At 42.5% G+C, this 18,588-nt stretch overlaps 1 protein-coding gene across 2 annotated transcripts; it reads right to left on the reverse strand.

Annotated features, from left to right (window-relative positions):
• Positions 1 to 1,475: 1,475 nt before the first annotated feature.
• On the reverse strand, positions 1,476 to 17,455 carry LOC115109699 (bisphosphoglycerate mutase). 2 transcript variants are annotated; one of them, XM_029634944.2, is made up of 3 exons: positions 17,353 to 17,455; positions 9,004 to 9,631; positions 1,476 to 8,253 (listed from the first exon to the last, which is right to left on the reverse strand). In XM_029634944.2, exons 2-3 carry the CDS (start codon positions 9,602 to 9,604, stop codon positions 8,078 to 8,080), a joined length of 777 nt encoding a protein of 258 aa, XP_029490804.1. In that variant the 5' UTR covers positions 9,605 to 9,631; positions 17,353 to 17,455; the 3' UTR covers positions 1,476 to 8,077. The 2 variants fall into 2 exon arrangements, with proteins under 2 accessions (XP_029490804.1, XP_029490803.1); XM_029634943.2 differs by having other exon boundaries at positions 9,004 to 9,636; positions 17,353 to 17,453.
• Positions 17,456 to 18,588: the final 1,133 nt, after the last annotated feature.

Genomic DNA, 18,588 nt, shown 5'->3' on the forward strand with positions numbered 1-18,588 from the left:
GGTAATGCGTTCTCTGGAGTGATGAATCACGCGTCACCATTTGGCAGTCCGACAGACGAATCTGGGTTTGGCGGATGTCAGGAGAACGCTAGCTGCTCGACTGCATAGTGCCAGCTGTAAAGTTTGGTGGAGGAGGAATAATGGTACGGGGCTGTTTTTCATGGTTGGGGCTAGGCCCCTTAGGTCCAGTGAAGGGACATCTTAACGCTACAGCATACAATGACATTCTAGACAATTCTGTGCTTCCAACTTTGTGGCAACAGTTTGGAGAAGGCCCTTTCCTGTTCCAGCATTATAATGCCCCTGTGCACAAAGTGAGGTCCATACAGAAATGCTTTGTTGAGATCAGTGGGGAAGAATTTGACTGGCCAGCACAGAGCAGGACGCTAACTGTAAGCCAGGCCTAATCACCCAACATTCGTGCTCTTGTGACTGAATGGAAGCAGGTCTCCGTAGCACTGTTCCAACATCTAGCGGAAAGCCTTCCCAGAAGAGTGGAGGCTCCTATAGCAGCAAAGGAAGGACCAACTCTCTATTCATGCCTATGATTTTGGAATGAGATGTTGGACAAGCAGGTGTCCATATACTTCTGGTCATGTAGTGCATGTGTAGGCCTATAGTACATACACAGTACCCTCCCAATATGCTAAACAGATCTAGGTTTAAATAATTATTGCTTGCTTGCTTGACCTCTCTGGAATGCAAGTAAGGTGTGTTAGTTTTGCACTTTTTTTGAATTTTCTATTGGTTCCTGCAAGCTCAACTTAAGCACAAGGGGGAATAAGAATCATATTGTACACCATACTCCTCATTCTTGTTAGCCTGATCCCAGGCGACAGTCTCACACCCAGAACTGATGGTTTTTGGCAGTCCCAGTCTTCTCCTTCATGCCAAATAACTCGAACAGCCACTCCCCCCTGTGTTCACCCCGATGAAAAGGTTCATTATCTGTTGTCGAGGATCATTATCTTTGGGCTTTGCTCATTGCAGTTCACTTGACTGTATCATGATTCAGGAAAACTCTAGCTCCAACAGGTAGGCACACTTTCTTAAAGGAACATTCTCATCATAATACACTACCAACTAGACAGACATACTTTCACATCTTTGAAACATCTTTGGCATTTTTACCACAAAGAAAACTTCTGAGACAGTCATATCATTACTATCACGTATACTACCTATAGGTCATCAGGCTGCTGATTGTCCCACACACCTGTCACCATCGGCTTGTGCACCTGCACCTCATGACACTCACCTGGACTCCATCACCTTCTTGATTATCTTCCCTATATCTGTCACTCCCCTTGGTTCTTTCCTCAGGTGTTATTGACTCTGTTTTCATGTTGGGAGTGTTGTTTGTGTTTTGTTTCTTTATTAAAACACTCGCTCCCTGTACTCTCAGCGCATTCGTTACAATTACAGAGCGAGTCATTTCATTTTATTTCCACCATGCAAACCATCAAATGGCAAAGTCAAGTTTTCAAACTAAGTTTAATACTTAATGTCGTCACTGAACATTTAGTATAACCGTGGGGATAATACATTACAGAAAATATTACAGGACATGACTACAGTATTTAGTAGTATCAATATATTTACACATTTACGGTTCTAGTGATGAACTAATAATATTAGTCATCATTTCCCTAATGACCTGAAGACCACAACAACAAATACGATGGTTATTATGACAGATGGACAGAAGGTTCAAAAAAATATCAGACAGACAGACGTACAATACAAAATGAGACACACAAACATAAAGTAACAAAGTATCTTCACTGTGTAAAAAACAAACAAACAAAAAACATCACAGTAAATGCACCTTCAATGCGCCACAAACAATGCGCCTTCAGAAAGTATTCACACCCCTTGAATTTTTCCACATTTTGTTGAGTTAGTCTGAATTCGAAATGTATTGAATTTAGATTTTTCTGTCACTGGCCTACACACAATGTCAAAGTTGACTTTTTGGTCTATGTTTGGCTCCGATTTTTTCCGCTCTGGACATATTTTCAACTTTCATTCAGAACCAAAAATGTACCTGATTTTAAACATCCATAAAATACCTATTTTAAACTTTCATTCAGAGCTTAAATTGAACCCAACTTCAACGTCTTGAAAAATACTTATTTTAGACGTTTTTTTCAACTTAATGTTGCTTACTGGGATTATTCTTGTAGTGGCGGCCAATTTTTGTTTCGCCTAGGGTGCCAGAACGGCCAGGACCGGCCCTGAATACTAGTATCCAAATAATGTACAAATGTAAAATATCTTTAATAGCACTGTATTCAATTGAAAATGCAATGCTGTTCACATAACCTAAACTATGTTAAGAGTACTTTTACTTTTAAGGTAACACTGGCTGGACATGCCGGGAGATGAGTTTGGATTGGTCTGCCATGTAGCATGCTTCTGTCTATAACGTGAGCTGCTCAGTATGTCTTGATAGTCCTGTCTACCGCAGTGTAAGACAACATTATCAATCGAGAACTACAAAAGTTTTGCTACATTTCTCAACAACATTGATGCTCTGAATTTTTGCTGTCTTTTTTTTGGTTTACCGAACATCACTTTGTTATACTTCAAGCAAGTTCAGCCAAGACTAGCTAGCTAGTAACATTAGCTGAGATGGAAGCTAGCAAAAATGTAGAGGGAGCTGTCGTAACTGTCATCCATATGGAAGATTCTGACACTCTCCCAGAATTAACGGTACCGAGGTTGGAGGAATTAGTCTTCGGTACAGGTGTCCAAATAACCCCTTCGAAACCCCACAAAACTACAGAGTTTAATGCAGCAGGCATTAAGGATATTACCACTGATGTGAAACTGTTGAAAAATAAAGTTGATGCCCTGACAAAAGAAAACGAGGAGCTGCGCACAGCTAGTGATGAACAGGACCAATACAAGCGCCGATGGGGGCTGAGACTGAACATGCTCCCTGAAACTGATGGTGAGAATATCAGAGGGATTGTGATTGACAATATTGGGAAGGTTGTTCCATATCCCCCTGCTATCCCGAACATCGCTGTAGATGTTGTACACCGTCTCGGGGAGATAAGAGAAAGGAGATGAACAGACACAGACAAGGTCATCATGATGTTTGCGTTGAGGAACGTGAGAGACGAGGTGTGGAGAGCTGCCAAACTTGCGCCGATCTTCAGGGAGAAAGGCACTCGCTTTGCAGAAGATTTCAGCAAGCGCGACAGGGATGCCCATGCGAAGCTGTGGCCACAAGTCGATGGGGCAAGATGCAGGGAGAAAAAAAAGCCTCCTTTCGCGAGGGGTTTTCTGCCATTGACGACCGCAGGGTGGAGCCACGTGTGACTGATTTATGCTTCATGAGTTGGCCTGCTTATACAGTAGAAGGCTAATGAAGCCATATACCGTTTCAACTGGTGAGTTTATTCATCCAATCGTTTATCTGAACACCGCATATAGGTGATATTGCATAGGGCCATACTGTCCGTAGTGGCGAGTTTTGAATGTGAACATTAACCAACGTAAGCACACTGATTTTTGATTCTCATTTGATGGCATACTAAGAAATCAGTTAGCTTTTAGTCATTTCATTTGGTTTCAAGATTGATATTATGCAAGTAAATCTCCATTTATTTTTCATATGGCGATGATTAGCTGTCAGATGTTTTTATTTTACGTTTGAGAGTTTAATTGAAGATCTAAACTATTAATATATCATGTGTTATTACACGGTCTATCCATTTATTTTCCTTTTATGGTCGTTACTGTTCGTCAAGTACATTTTTGAAGGGCTTATGCTATATTCAGGGTCCCTTGTTTATTCTAGACAACTCTCTCGGATACTCTGCTTGTCAACATTTCTTTGCTTTTTATTCTTGAACACCAGGGGTTTACGTACCAATTGAACACCTGGGGTTTACGTACCAATTGAACACCAGGGGTTTACGTACCAATTGAACACCAGGGGTTTACGTACCAATTGAACACCAGGGGTTTACGTACCAATTGAACACCAGGGGTTTACGTACCAAAGGCAATTTTTGTTTTTGTAAAGATTCATTAAAAAGTCAAAAAAAAAAAAAAAAAATTTCAAGAGACACGTTCCTCAGATGCCGACTTCAAATTTTGGACTTCACAATGGGGTGACGAGATCATTTTTAGCCTTGGCTCATCTCATTCTGCTGGTGTGGGAATACTTTTCAGACAGTTTCCAGGTACAGTTTAAGAAAGCAGGTGTGATGCTGAGGGTCACTGGATAACTAATGTTTTCGAATATAAAAAAGGGTCATGTTACATATTGGTAAATATTTATGGTTATAACATAGTCATTCTTCTAACATCTATTAGTGAAGTCTTAATTGAATTGAAAAACAAATATTCCACAGATAACATTATCGCTGGAGGCGATTATAATGTTGCTCCTCGTGACTGGATGGACAAGTATCCCACCAGGCATTCAGCCCATTGTTTTAATAACTTAATTCTACATTTCTGCTCCCAACTTTCAACTTTCTGACATTTGGCGTTCACAGAATCCAACTTTAGAACATTGTTCTTGGTTCAACTCTATAACTAGCGACAGACAATTCAAATCTAGAATTGATCATTGGTTGGTATCTTCCAATCTTATGAATCTTGTCAGTGAATGTAGTATTTCCTCAGATCCTCTGACAGGCCATTGTTCCATTATTCTTTCCTTTTGATAATGACAAGAGATTTTCAAAAGCATCTTTTCTTTTAAAGAATGAGCCATTTTGTTTACAGTCTAAAGCTCTTATCAGAGGGACCTGTCTCGATCCTGCTCGTTCTTCTACTAACAAATGGGAAATTATTACATTCAGAAATCAATGTCTTGCCATCACTACTGGTAAAATGCTAAGAAAAGATTATCCAAGCAGATGTTGATATTAACAGGCTGAGCAATAAACTTGATTTAAATTAAGATGAAAAAGGAACAGGGTGCCTTCATCTGTTCAAAGGCCAAATGGATTGAAAAAGGTGAAAAAAACACATCTTATTTCTTTCATTTGGAGAAGAGTAGGCAGACTAGGAATAGTATTACACCCATTTATGTAAATGACACTATCTGTTGATCGTGAAGTGATTCATAAGAAGATACTCTTTCTACACTTCACTATATCAATCTCATCTTTCAGAAGGCAACTTGAATTCCTTTTTTGATTCAGTTCATAACTCTGTTAACCCTATAGAAGAAACTCTGTGATTCTGATATAGATATTACTTTGTTGGACTAAACCATTAAACAAATGCCTATAGGTAAATCTCCTGGACCGGATAGCATGACTCCTGAATTCTATCAACATTTTTGGCGTGATTTAGAGAGTTATTGCTTTCGGGCTACAAAGAGGGTATTGCTAATGCCATCTTATCACCTCCTTTGTGACAGGGAGTAATAGTTCTTATACCCAAACCAAAGAAGGACTCTCTTCACCTAGATTTATATTGTTTTTAGATTTTTAAAAATGCTTTTGGCACTTTCGAACAACTTTTAACTTAGAACTATCTACTTTTGGGTTTTGGGAGGATTTCTGTTAAGTGATAAGGATAATGTACAATATAATGATAATAGCAGTTCGCTGGCTATTAGTAATGGTACATCCCCTTGTTTCTCTATTGCTAGAGGAATTAGACAGGGTTGTCCAATCTCTTTATTTTAGCCACAGATCTACTAGCCATATTTCTAAACAAATCTGAGAAATTAAAATGGATCCGTATTTTTGGTAAAGATATAAATATCAGTCCATTTGCAGATGATACTGCCCTTTTCCTAAAGGATAGAGCGTCTATTCCCTTGGCTATTGACAGAATCAAGACATTTTCTATGGCCTCTGGGTCGACTCCCAACCTTAACAAATGTGATCTCATGCCAATTATTTGCTGTGACTCAGTCAACATTGCCTGTTAAAAAGGAAGTTAAATATTTAGGAATTGTTATCACTAAAAACGTTTCAGATAGAGAATCTTTAAACATCGATAATAGGATTCATTCCATGAGAGTTTCATTAAGTCCGTGGCAGCAATGTGATATCTCAATCTTGGGTCGTATTCTTTTGTCCAAGACCGATGGTTTATCTAGAACCATTTACCCAAGTCAGTCCCTTTTTATTTCTTCTAATAACATTTTTAAAAAGTAAATTCTGTTATATTTAGATTTGTTTGGAGGAATAAATCATTATATTCAGAAATCACAATTAGTATGATCGTGGAGGTTTACAGGGTATTGATTTTGATTCGTTAATGGTTGCTTTTAGAATTAAATGGTTGATATGTCTGTCTAATCCTACCTCTGTGGTATCATATCCCTAACAGTCTGTTTAATAAACTTGGTGGACTTGAATTCCTAAAGAAATGTGATTCTGACCCTCCAAAATTACCTGTGAAATTGTCTAAGTTTCACCAGCTAATGTTGTTTTTCTGGAAAATGATATTCAAGCACAATTTTCCCCCCTCAAAACATTGATTTGGAATAATAGAGTTATTAAAATTAATAGGAAATCCATTTTCAAAGGCCTTTGGTTTGACATTTTGTATGTGATTTGGTAGACGACACTGGGGAGTTTTTGCCGTTCGATGAGTACATTGGTAAATTTCAGGTTAATATTACTCAAGAGAGAATTTGCAAAGCAATTTCACTTCCTTTACTTGGGACTTATTAAGAACACTTTGTTATATTATGAGGTTGTTCCCTCTTTTCCAAGTTTACAAATGAATGACTTGAATCTTTTGGATAAAAAAAAGCAACAATAAATGGATACGATTGGCTGTTAATGAATTTGGTGTGAAGAGGGTGTGAACGATGTTGAATGGGTGTAGACAAAGAAGAGCTCTCCAGTAGGTGTACCAAAACATTTAAGGGCCATTTTCTCAACAAAATGGGGTTACAAGTTTATCAACATTCAAAGCAGAATTAATTTTCCATTGTTCCTCAACTGCAGTGTATCAAATACCATTTTCTAGCTTTGAGTCTCTACTTTCATCCAATGTAAAAAATACAATTTCAAATTTTGCTACATAAGACCGAAGCCAGGTGGTGGGTCACAAATTGAAACAAGAGAAGTTTTTGTGTCAAATTATACCGCAATATACTGCAAGTCATAAATCAGCATGTCAATGTAGGCATTTTATGATTAACCGCATGAGCACTACAGTTATTTCATATGAACTTCTCTTAAACTAGCATGTAGCATATGAGCGGACATGTTCTTATCAAGTTTGAATAATCTTTTTCAACAACACATTTACAGCATTAATGTACTAAAAGAAGCTTTGATCACACAATCCACCGACCGGTCTTGGAATGAATAGCCTGACTGTCAGTCTCAATGAGGTAATACTTGTTATGAAGTGCTTTTAAAGTTTCTTGATAAATAACAATTTGTACCTGTTAGTGCTGGTTCATATTCTACTGCTAGATTCTGTCAGTCATAATTCACTTACACTTAAGAACTAACAAAATTGCATCGCAAAATCCTACAGAAATTGAGAATAATGGCAGTGAAGGCACGTGACAGAGGTTTGAAAATGTTTTTTTTTTTTTAAAGGAACATTTGATCGTTTCACGTGCTGCTATTCCTTTAATGGCAAAATGCCTCAATACACGCTTAGTCAGCCTATTGCCAAATATGCTTGTTAATGATAAATATGCCTGTTTAATGTAACTCCCTTCAGCACACCACTTATTTCTGTATGAACAATATTATTTTGTTTCCTTGTTGCACCCAATAGGGTAGCCTGGGTTAAGTTCATACCACGATTATACAGTCAGTTCACTGAGACTTACTGACTACAATAGCATGTACTTAATATTGATTTAATTAAATCAAGAATTCAGCTTTGAGTGAATCTGATTAATGGTGCATAACAGGCAACTAAATAAGTGCTAGCCCAGGCTTGGGCAAATTCGTATATTAGTCTTACAGCCAGTTGACTAGATTCTAGAATATACTCCAGAATGACTAGAATACAGTTGATTAGATTCTACAAATCACTAGTATGTATAATGAATATAATTCAGTTGGCTAGATTTTTGAATCTAGAATGACTAGAATCCAGTTGACTAGATTCAGGCCAATCATGGTGTTTGTTTGACCTTCCCCTGATCCTCCACCTTCCTGATGGCTGCCTGGATGGCGTCCTGGTCTCCCAGGAGCTGCATGGGTTTGGTGGGCCGGAAGTTCTCATCCAGCTCAATCAGAATGGGCGTTCCTGTGGGTAACGTCACGTTGACGATATCAGCATCTGATATCCCTGTTGAAATAAATAGAGATAAATGTTTGATTTGTAGTGTTCTGCTGCTGTGAACCACAGTAAAACAAACAACCTGTGGCATACTATTATACTTTCACCGTGAAGATAATAGAACCATTATGTTAGTACAGCTTTATCCCATATTGTTATGGAAAGCGCTACCAACTGCTCTGATTTCTGTACACCGAAGTAAGCTTATCTGAGTGCTCAATAACCAATTAAAACCAAATCAAAATGTGCAACAGACTACTGTAGGTCTATAATGTAGGTCCTCTAACAAGAAATGAGCAAAACAAAAATTCCTGCTATATAGCATAGATGATTTATAATATCCCCATTACATAACTGTCTATAAAGTCACAGGGTGGCCAGTGGAGGAGCTAAAAGGTCAATGTGGATCTCATGGCAGTAGCCTGATGTAACATAAACCTAGTGCCCTTTTTGTACAAGTTCAACCACGTGCCATTTCTGGAACTCATATTTATATATATTGCTATAAACCAAATGGGAGTGAATGCTAGTTACGAACTAGGCCTAAAGCATAGAGGGCCTAGCGAACTCCTTTTGTAGATTCAAACATTCAAATGGAAGTGAAAGTAGCCATGCAGCTCTTACTGAAGTCTGCAGTAACAAAAGAGAACTAAAAAGGACAATAGCAGTGCAGCAAATGTCAATGGTAGTAATGGTGGAGCTGATGCACTCAAGCCTAGTGGGGTTGCATGCATGCACGCACACACACACCAATTATACCTTGTAAGTGTTTCAGCAGTGCCCTGCAGCTATTCCCATGCCCAGAGATGAGCACCGATTTCCCCTGTTTGATCTCTGGCACAATGGTGCCATCCCAGTATGGCTGGAGCCTCTCTAAGACATCCTTCAGGCTCTCCGACTTAGGGAGATCCTCTTTAGAAATATCGCAAGTAGAATACCGCCGGTCGTTGTAGATCTCCAAAAAGTAAGGGTGTGATTTGTCGATAGGCGGCGGCGTGAGGTCGTAACTCCTCCTCCACTGTTTCACCTGCTCCTCGCCGTGGTTTAGGGCCATCTCGGCACGGTTGAGCCCGATCAGAGCACCATAATGGCGCTCATTCAGCCTCCACGATTTCACCACTGGGACCCACTCCTGCCCCATGGCCTCTAGTAGCAGCCAGGCTGTGTGGATGGAGCGGCTAAGCAGGGATGTGAAGACCACATCCAAGTGGTAGCCTGCCTCTCTTAGGAGGTGACCGCATGCTAGGGCCTCCTTTACCCCATCCTCACTCAGCCTCTGGTCCACCCAGCTGCAGAAGCGGTTCTCTTTGGTCCAGGCCCCTTCTCCATGCCTCATCACAAAGACTTTGTACTTGGACATCGGGAAAGACTGGCTGGCAGCAGGAGCCTGTACTGTACACAAACAAACAATGGGTTGAATTATAGGACATCCGGAAGGACAGGCTGGCAGCAGGAGCCTGTACTGTACACAAACAAACAATGGGTTGAATTATAGGACATCCGGAAGGACAGGCTGGCAGCAGGATTCTGTACTTTACACAAACAAACAATGAGGAATTATAGAAGCGAAGGGTGCAGGTTCAGTTACATAATGCACTGGACTGTTACTGTGGCCAGCTAACATCATCAGTCACTTAGCACACAACTTAAATAAGAATTATTCAACAAGTCTCGAATAGGCTACTTGATGAGTTTCAACAACCTAAATGTACAGCAGCAGTTCAGTGGTGCCTTGTATTATTACCCGTGCTTCATTTGAGCCGGAACCTCTCAGTTTTGGACTGCCTTGTTCCGGAACCTGTTTGATTGAATACGGTACCTTTTCTGGCATGAAACGTTGTTTGAAACCAACGCATGGCCATGGCTGTATGAGAAGCATGCCTGTATCTCTCACAGAACTAGAATGAGATCAACTTGATATGATCTCTCTCCCTCTACTCTGATACACATGAGCCTGCAACTCTCTCATCTCTCTAGCGTTGCACCATCATTTATTTCCTTACAGAATCATAGCCGTGCGAATTGAAATACATTTGCCAAAGTTATAGAAGTTCTGCTGTCGCGGGAAAACACAGATTAGAAAGCAAATGGCTCCTGATCAAAACACTCAAATCTGTCTGCTTTAGGCTACAAAAATACTTGATTTACTTTGTAAAACAATATTTGGAAGTTAAACAGGAGAGAGATAGGCTTTTGGCACAAACGCATTGGCCATCAGCAACGTGTGAGCTGCACATCGTTGGGTTATTCAGTGAAATTGGAAAGCATTTTTCGGACTATAATTTCCTCATATTGTAGCCTACAATATGTCTCCACACACACACACACACACGCACACGCAGGCCTACAACCTGGCCTCAGAGCATTTCGTATTATTCTGTACGTAAATACGTGAACAATTCATTTAGTATGTATGATATGTTACATTTCGTATGGTATGTATTCATTTGTGGATGTCCATCACCCATTTCGTATGATATGTTAAAAATTACATTTCTGATTATAGGTCACAAATTTGCAAAACGTACATTGTTACGAATTCGCAAAATGAATGTTACGAATTCTAGCTTGCTAACGTTAGCTAGGCTAGGGGATATCGGTTAGGGTTAAGTTTAGAAGTTAGATTAAAGGTTTAAGGTTAGGGTTAGCTAAAAGGGTGAAAGTTAGGGGAAGGGTTAGCTAAAAAGGTTAGGGTTAGTAATGGCAAAGCAGCTAAAAAGTAGGAAGTAGTTGAAAAGTTGCTAATTAGCTCAAATGCTATGGTCTGTGATGAGATTCGAACTTGCAACCTTTGGGTTGCTAGACATTTGCATTGCCAGACGTTTGCGTTATACTAAAAAGGCAGTTGAAAAGTTGCTAATTAGCTAAACTCAGCAAAAAAAGAAACGTCCCTCTTTCAGGACCCTGTCTTTCAAAGATAATTCGTAAAAATCCAAATAACTTCACAGATCTTCATTGTAAAGGTACACTGTTTCCCATGCTTGTTCAATGAACCATAAATAATGAACATGCACCTGTGGAACCATCATTAAGACACTAACAGCTTCCATCAGCCTCCATCAATCAATGCTCAGACTGTCCGCAATAGGCTGAGAGAGGCTGGACTGAGGGCTTGTAGGCCTGTTGTAAGGCAGGACCTCACCAGACATCACCGGCAACAACTTCGCCCATGGGCACAAACCCACCATCGCTGGACCAGACAGGACAGGCAAAAAGTGCTCTTCACTGACGAGTCAGTTTTGTCTCACCAGGGGTGATGGTCGGATTCGCTTTTATCGTTGAAGGAATGAGCATTACACCGAGGCCTGTACTCTGGGGAGGGATCGATTTGGAGATGGAGGGTTCGTCATGGTCTGGGGTGGTGTGTCACAGCATCATTGGACTGAGCTTGTTGTCATTGCAGGCAATCTCAATGCTGTACGTTACAGGGAAGACATCTTCCTCCCTCATGTGGTACCCTTCCTGCAGGCTCATCCTGACATGACCCTCCAGCATGACAATGCCACCAACCATACTGCTCGTTCTGAGCGTGATTTCCTGCAAGACAGTAATGTCAGTGTTCTGCCATGGCCTGCGAAGAGCCCGGATCTCAATCCCATTGAGCACGTCTGGGACCTGTTGGATCGGAGGGTGAGGGCTAGGGCCATTCCCCCCAGAAATGTCCAGGAACTTGCAAGTGCCTTGGTGTAAGAGTGGGGTAACATCTCACAGCAAGAACTGGCAAATCTGGTGCAGTCCATGAGGAAGAGATGTACTGCAGTACTTAATGCAGCTGGTGGCCACACCAGATACTGACTGTTACTTTTGATTTTGACCATCAGTTGTTCAGGGACACATTATTCCATTTCTGTTAGTCACATGTCTGTGGAACTTGTTCAGTTTATGTCTCAGTTGTTACATTTAACATTTACATTTAAGTCATTTAGCAGACGCTCTTATCCAGAGCGACTTACAAATTGGTGCTTTCACCTTATGACATCCAGTGGAACAGCCACTTTACAATAGTGCATCTAAGTCTTTTAGGGGGGGGTGAGAAGGATTACTTTATCCTATCCTAGGTATTCCTTAAAGAGGTGGGGTTTCAGGTGTCTCCGGAAGGTGGTGATTGACTCCGCTGTCCTGGCGTCGTGAGGGAGTTTGTTCCACCATTGGGGGGCCAGAGCAGCGAACAGTTTTGACTGGGCTGAGCGGGAACTGTACTTCCTCAGTGGTAGGGAGGCGAGCAGGCCAGAGGTGGATGAACGCAGTGCCCTTGTTTGGGTGTAGGGCCTGATCAGAGCCTGGAGGTACTGAGGTGCCGTTCCCCTCACAGCTCCGTAGGCAAGCACCATGGTCTTGTAGCGGATGCGAGCTTCAACTGGAAGCCAGTGGAGAGAGCGGAGGAGCGGGGTGACGTGAGAGAACTTGGGAAGGTTGAACACCAGACGGGCTGCGGCGTTCTGGATGAGTTGTAAAGGTTTAATGGCACAGGCAGGGAGCCCAGCCAACAGCGAGTTGCAGTAATCCAGACGGGAGATGACAAGTGCCTGGATTAGGACCTGCGCCGCTTCCTGTGTGAGGCAGGGTCGTACTCTGCGGATGTTGTAGAGCATGAACCTACAGGAACGGGCCACCGCCTTGATGTTAGTTGAGAACGACAGGGTGTTGTCCAGGATCACGCCAAGGTTCTTAGCGCTCTGGGAGGAGGACACGATGGAGTTGTCAACCGTGATGGCGAGATCATGGAACGGGCAGTCCTTCCCCGGGAGGAAGAGCAGCTCTGTCTTGCCGAGGTTCAGCTTGAGGTGGTGATCCGTCATCCACACTGATATGTCTGTCAGACATGCAGAGATGCGATTCGCCACCAGGTCATCAGAGGGGGGAAAGGAGAAGATTAATTGTGTGTCGTCTGCATAGCAATGATAGGAGAGACCATGTGAGGTTATGACAGAGCCAAGAGACTTGGTGTATAGCGAGAATAGGAGAGGGCCTAGAACAGAGCCCTGGGGGACACCAGTGGTAAGAGCGCGTGGTGAGGAGACAGATTCTCGCCACGCCACCTGGTAGGAGCGACCTGTCAGGTAGGACGCAATCCAAGCATGGGCCGCACCGGAGATGCCCAACTCGGAGAGGGTGGAGAGGAGGATCTGATGGTTCACAGTATCGAAGGCAGCCGATAGGTCTAGAAGGATGAGAGCAGAGGAGAGAGAGTTAGGTTTAGCAGTGCGGAGTGCCTCCGTGATACAGAGAAGAGCAGTCTCAGTTGAATGACTAGTCTTGAAACCTGACTGATTTGGATCAAGAAGGTCATTCTGAGAGAGATAGCGGGAGAGCTGGCCAAGGACGGCACGTTCAAGAGTTTTGAGAGAAAAGAAAGAAGGGATACTGGTCTGTAGTTGTTGACATCGGAGGGATCGAGTGTAGGTTTTTTCAGAAGGGGTGCAACTCTCGCTCTCTTGAAGACGGGAGGGACGTAGCCAGCGGTCAGGGATGAGTTGATGAGCGAGGTGAGGTAAGGGAGAAGGTCACCGGAAATGGTCTGGAGAAGAGAGGAGGGGATAGGGTCAAGCGGGCAGGTTGTTGGGCGGCCGGCCGTCACAAGACGCGAGATGTCATCTGGAGAGAGAGGGGAGAAAGAGGTCAGAGCACAGGGTAGGGCAGTGTGAGCAGAACCAGCGGTGTCGTTTGACTTAGCAAACGAGGATCGGATGTCGTCGACCTTCTTTTCAAAATGGTTGACGAAGTCATCTGCAGAGAGGGAGGAGGGGGAGGGGGAGGAGGATTCAGGAGGGAGGAGAAGGTGGCAAAGAGCTTCCTAGGGTTAGAGGCAGATGCTTGGAATTTAGAGTGGTAGAAAGTGGCTTTAGCAGCAGAGACAGAGGAGGAAAATGTAGAGAGGAGGGAGTGAAAGGATGCCAGGTCCGCAGGGAGGCGAGTTTTCCTCCATTTCCGCTCGGCTGCCCGGAGCCCTGTTCTGTGAGCTCGCAATGAGTCGTCGAGCCACGGAGCGGGAGGGGAGGACCGAGCCGGCCTGGAGGATAGGGGACATAGAGAGTCAAAGGATGCAGAAAGGGAGGAGAGGAGGGTTGAGGAGGCAGAATCAGGAGATAGGTTGGAGAAGGTTTGAGCAGAGGGAAGAGATGATAGGATGGAAGAGGAGAGAGTAGCGGGGAGAGAGAGCGAAGGTTGGGACGGCGCGATACCATCCGAGTAGGGGCAGTGTGGGAAGTGTTGGATGAGAGCGAGAGGGAAAAGGATACAAGGTAGTGGTCGGAGACTTGGAGGGGAGTTGCAATGAGGTTAGTGGAAGAACAGCATCTAGTAAAGATGAGGTCGAGCGTATTGCCTGCCTTGTGAGTAGGGGGGGAAGGTGAGAGGGTGAGGTCAAAAGAGGAGAGGAGTGGAAAGAAGGAGGCAGAGAGGAATGAGTCAAAGGTAGACAAAGGTAGGTGGGAGGTTAAAGTCGCCCAGAACTGTGAGAGGTGAGCCGTCCTCAGGAAAGGAGCTTATCAAGGCATCAAGCTCATTGATGAACTCTCCGAGGGAACCTGGAGGGCGATAAATGATAAGGATGTTAAGCTTGAAAGGGCTGGTAACTGTGACAGCATGGAATTCAAAGGAGGCGATAGACAGATGGGTAAGGGGAGAAAGAGAGAATGACCACTTGGGAGAGATGAGGATCCCGGTGCCACCACCCCGCTGACCAGAAGCTCTCGGGGTGTGCGAGAACACGTGGGCGGACGAAGAGAGAGCAGTAGGAGTAGCGATGTTGTCTGTGGTGATCCATGTTTCCGTCAGTGCCAAGAAGTCGAGGGACTGGAGGGAGGCATAGGCTGAGATGAACTCTGCCTTGTTGGCCGCAGATCGGCAGTTCCAGAGGCTACCGGAGACCTGGAACTCCACGTGGGTCGTGCGCGCTGGGACCACCAGATTAGGGTGACGCGGCCACGCGGTGTGGAGCGTTTGTATGGTCTGTGCAGAGAGGAGAGAACAGGGATAGACAGACACATAGTTGACAGGCTAGAGAAGAGGCTACGCTAATGCAAAGGAGATTGGAATGACAAGTGGACTACACGTCTCGAATGTTCAGAAAGTTAAGCTTACGTAGCAAGAATCTAATTGACTAAAATGATTAAAATGATACAGTACTGCTGAGGTAGGCTAGCTGGCAGTGGCTGCGTTGTTGACTTTGTAGGCTAGCTGGCAGTGGCTGCGTTGTTGACACTAGACTAATCAAGTCGTTCCGTTGAGTGTAAAGTTTCTACAATGCTGCTATTCGGGGGCTAGCTGGCTAGCTAGCAGTGTTGATTACGTTACGTTACGTTGCGTTAAAAGAACGACAATAGCTGGCTAGCTAACCTAGAAAATCGCTCTAGACTACACAATTATCTTTGAAACAAAGACGGCTATGTAGCTAGCTACGATCAAACAAATCACACCGTTGGGACTGTAATGAAATGAAAATGTGATACTACCTGTGGAGCGATGCGGAATGCGACCGGAATGCGAAAGTTCTATTCAGTAGACGTTGGCTAGCTGTTGGCTAGCTAGGAGTGACTCCTACGTTAAGGACGACAAATAGCTGGCTAGCTAACCTCGGTAAATTAAGATAATCACTCTAAGACTACACACTCTAAACTACACAATTATCTTGGATACGAAGACAGCAAAGACAACTATGTAGCTAGCTAACACTACACTAATCGAGTCGTTCAGTTGAGTGTGATAGTTACTACAGTGCTACGGTAGACGGTGAACGTTTGCTAGCTGGCTAGCTGCTGGGCAGATAGGAGGACGACGAAATACGATAATTACGCAATTATCTTTGATACAAAGACGGCTATGTAGCTAGCTAAGAAGAAATTGCTAAGATTAGACAAATCAAACCGTTGTACTATAATGAAATGTAATGAAAAGTTATACAACCTGCAGACCGAAGCAGACCGAAGCGCGGATGACAAATTGAGTGTGATTGTTGAATCTTGTTATGTTCATACAAATATTTACACATGTTAAGTTTACTAAAAATAAACGCAGTTGACAGTGAGAGGAAGTTTCTTTTTTTGCTGAGTTTTGAATTGTCTGTGATGATATTTGAACTCGCAACCTTTGGGTTATACACCCACCCATCCACCCTACTTAAGTAACCATCTGTCTTATGTAACCATACCAAACATAACTTATCACAGTAAAAGGAGCGTCTCAGATTCACGTACAGAATAATACAAAATGCTCTGAGACCTGGTTGAGGCCTAGGCCATTGATGGATTCAAGACACGGTTGTTTTTATTGATCTCAGATTCTCAGTTTGTCTGTGTCAAAGTAAACTGTCATTTCGATCATTTGTGTGGTATCTGCCAAAGTCTCCAGTCATTTTATAAATGCATGAAATGCGTTCATAAAAGGCCCCATTTTTCCCGGACCATAAACAACTAAAAATGTTCCCCATGTTTGCAACTTCTGTAAGTGCTTCTACTCTACTGCTCTATGGCACTAGCAATTGCGATGATATGCATGCAATGCTTTATTATAAAGCATTGCATGCAGATTCACTGAGGTCAACCTCCACCCGCGCATACGTTTTGTCACGGCACACACTATTAATTAAGCACTGTTATTAGTTACATGTACACAACTCCGCTTGCTATAAGCCTAAAATATTTTACTTGTGTTACTATGCAACTCTATTGTTAATGAGCGTGATATCAGAAGCAGAAGCCATCATCAACATGGCTGAGAGGTTTAAGGGGTGGGTCTGGTAGGTCAATAATTTCAAGTGGCATACTACAAACCAACACACGGTTACGTTAACCCAAGTTAAACATCATTGCACAGGGTAACGCTGAATCTAAACAACGAAATGTGGCTATTACACATTCCCTGTGGCGTAATGAATACGGAATACCATATTATTACATCATATCAACAGACAATAAAAACAGCTAACGTTAGCTGTGATGCCTTGCACTTGTCATCTCATACACTGGTAGTCTACTCTGTCCAGAATCCAGATAGCGTGCATGCGTTTTTACGAGGGCATGCGTGTAAAGACGTTCAAGCTACAAAATGCGGGTCAATAACAATTAAAACTGAAAATGTATTACAATAATAGCATGGAAACAACCTTACCCTGCGTGAGCTACAAGTTTAGACCAATTGTCGTGCAGTCGTGACTGATGACAGATATTTGGATCACCATCGAGAGCGTTCAAAAGAGGTCCGCGACTGACAGCTTGCGGTCCAATCGAAGCGGTAAATCTCACATTTGGGCGGGATTTGTGTAACGTGTACTGCCCATATATGGACGGATGAAAGGAACGGCTCGCGCTGTCTGGGACCGTCATCATGGAGGAAGAAGGCGTGGCATGACATGTTTAGCTGGGTACATTTTAAAAGTCACTGAATGTGGACATTATTAAGTATCTGCTATGTCAATGTTTTGCCTGCAAAGTGGAAACTACGGCACTTTTTTTTGTTAAAAAAAAACTACAGTATAAACTATGATTGATACACAATACAAACGACATGCGCAAGCTCGCACGCACACACACACACACACACACACAGACGCATGCACTCACACACGCGCACACTCACACAAACGCAGTGTTAACTTTTATTGTTGACCATGCAAGTGACAATGATAATACGATGTTAATAAGTGCTTTATTGACAGTAACATAATTTTATGAATAACTTCTAACTATCCAACATTGTGTGTGTCCATACTACATCATATAAATACAATTTCAGAACAAATTACATAAAAATAATACATTACTTTCCATTAAAAATAAGACATTATTTTCTATTGAATGACTAGAATGATCTATCGTATGATGTAAATTTGATTTGCATCCATACAAAACATATACCAATGCAAGAGACTCTTACTATGTAAAACTACTACTTCCCTTACCTTCTCCTCCTTTTTGACAGTCTTGAGGTTGGCCTTGAAGTCAACAGACTTTGACCTTGGCTCCCAGCAGAGCCCCCAACATTGCTTCAGCTGATACTCTTACCCTCTTCAACTGAGGTCACTTTTTGCCTTTCAGCACAATGATCTTCATGGTCAGATTTCCAATCTATATTGCCACATAGCAAGGTTTCAAAATAAAAGTCTCACATGCCAACACGAATATGTACTGCCTGTACATTGATTTGATTCAAATTTTATTGCCCAAAAAATCGGTGTTGCTTTTATAGTAGCACATTCTTTTTTAGAATATCGACCATAACAAAGGTTTATTATCTTCTAAGAGCTTCTTATTCATTCGCATAATAATATATCCCATACTTGGATAGTGTGTGCATTGAAAGATCATACTATGAAGTTAACGGTTTGTAATATTTTAATTTGAGAAT

The sequence above is a fragment of the Oncorhynchus nerka genome, linkage group LG25 (assembly GCF_034236695.1).
Source record: "Oncorhynchus nerka isolate Pitt River linkage group LG25, Oner_Uvic_2.0, whole genome shotgun sequence".
NCBI classification, from domain to species: domain Eukaryota; kingdom Metazoa; phylum Chordata; class Actinopteri; order Salmoniformes; family Salmonidae; genus Oncorhynchus; species Oncorhynchus nerka.

Bases quoted from the DNA above. Each gene is read 5' to 3' on its own strand.
- LOC115109699 (XM_029634944.2), bottom strand. From the start codon at position 9,604: ATGTCCAAGTACAAAGTCTTTGTGATGAGGCATGGAGAAGGGGCCTGG. The intron at 8,254-9,003 runs GTATAATTGGTG...TTATTTCAACAG, and splicing joins ACTGCTGAAACACTTACAAG to GGATATCAGATGCTGATATC.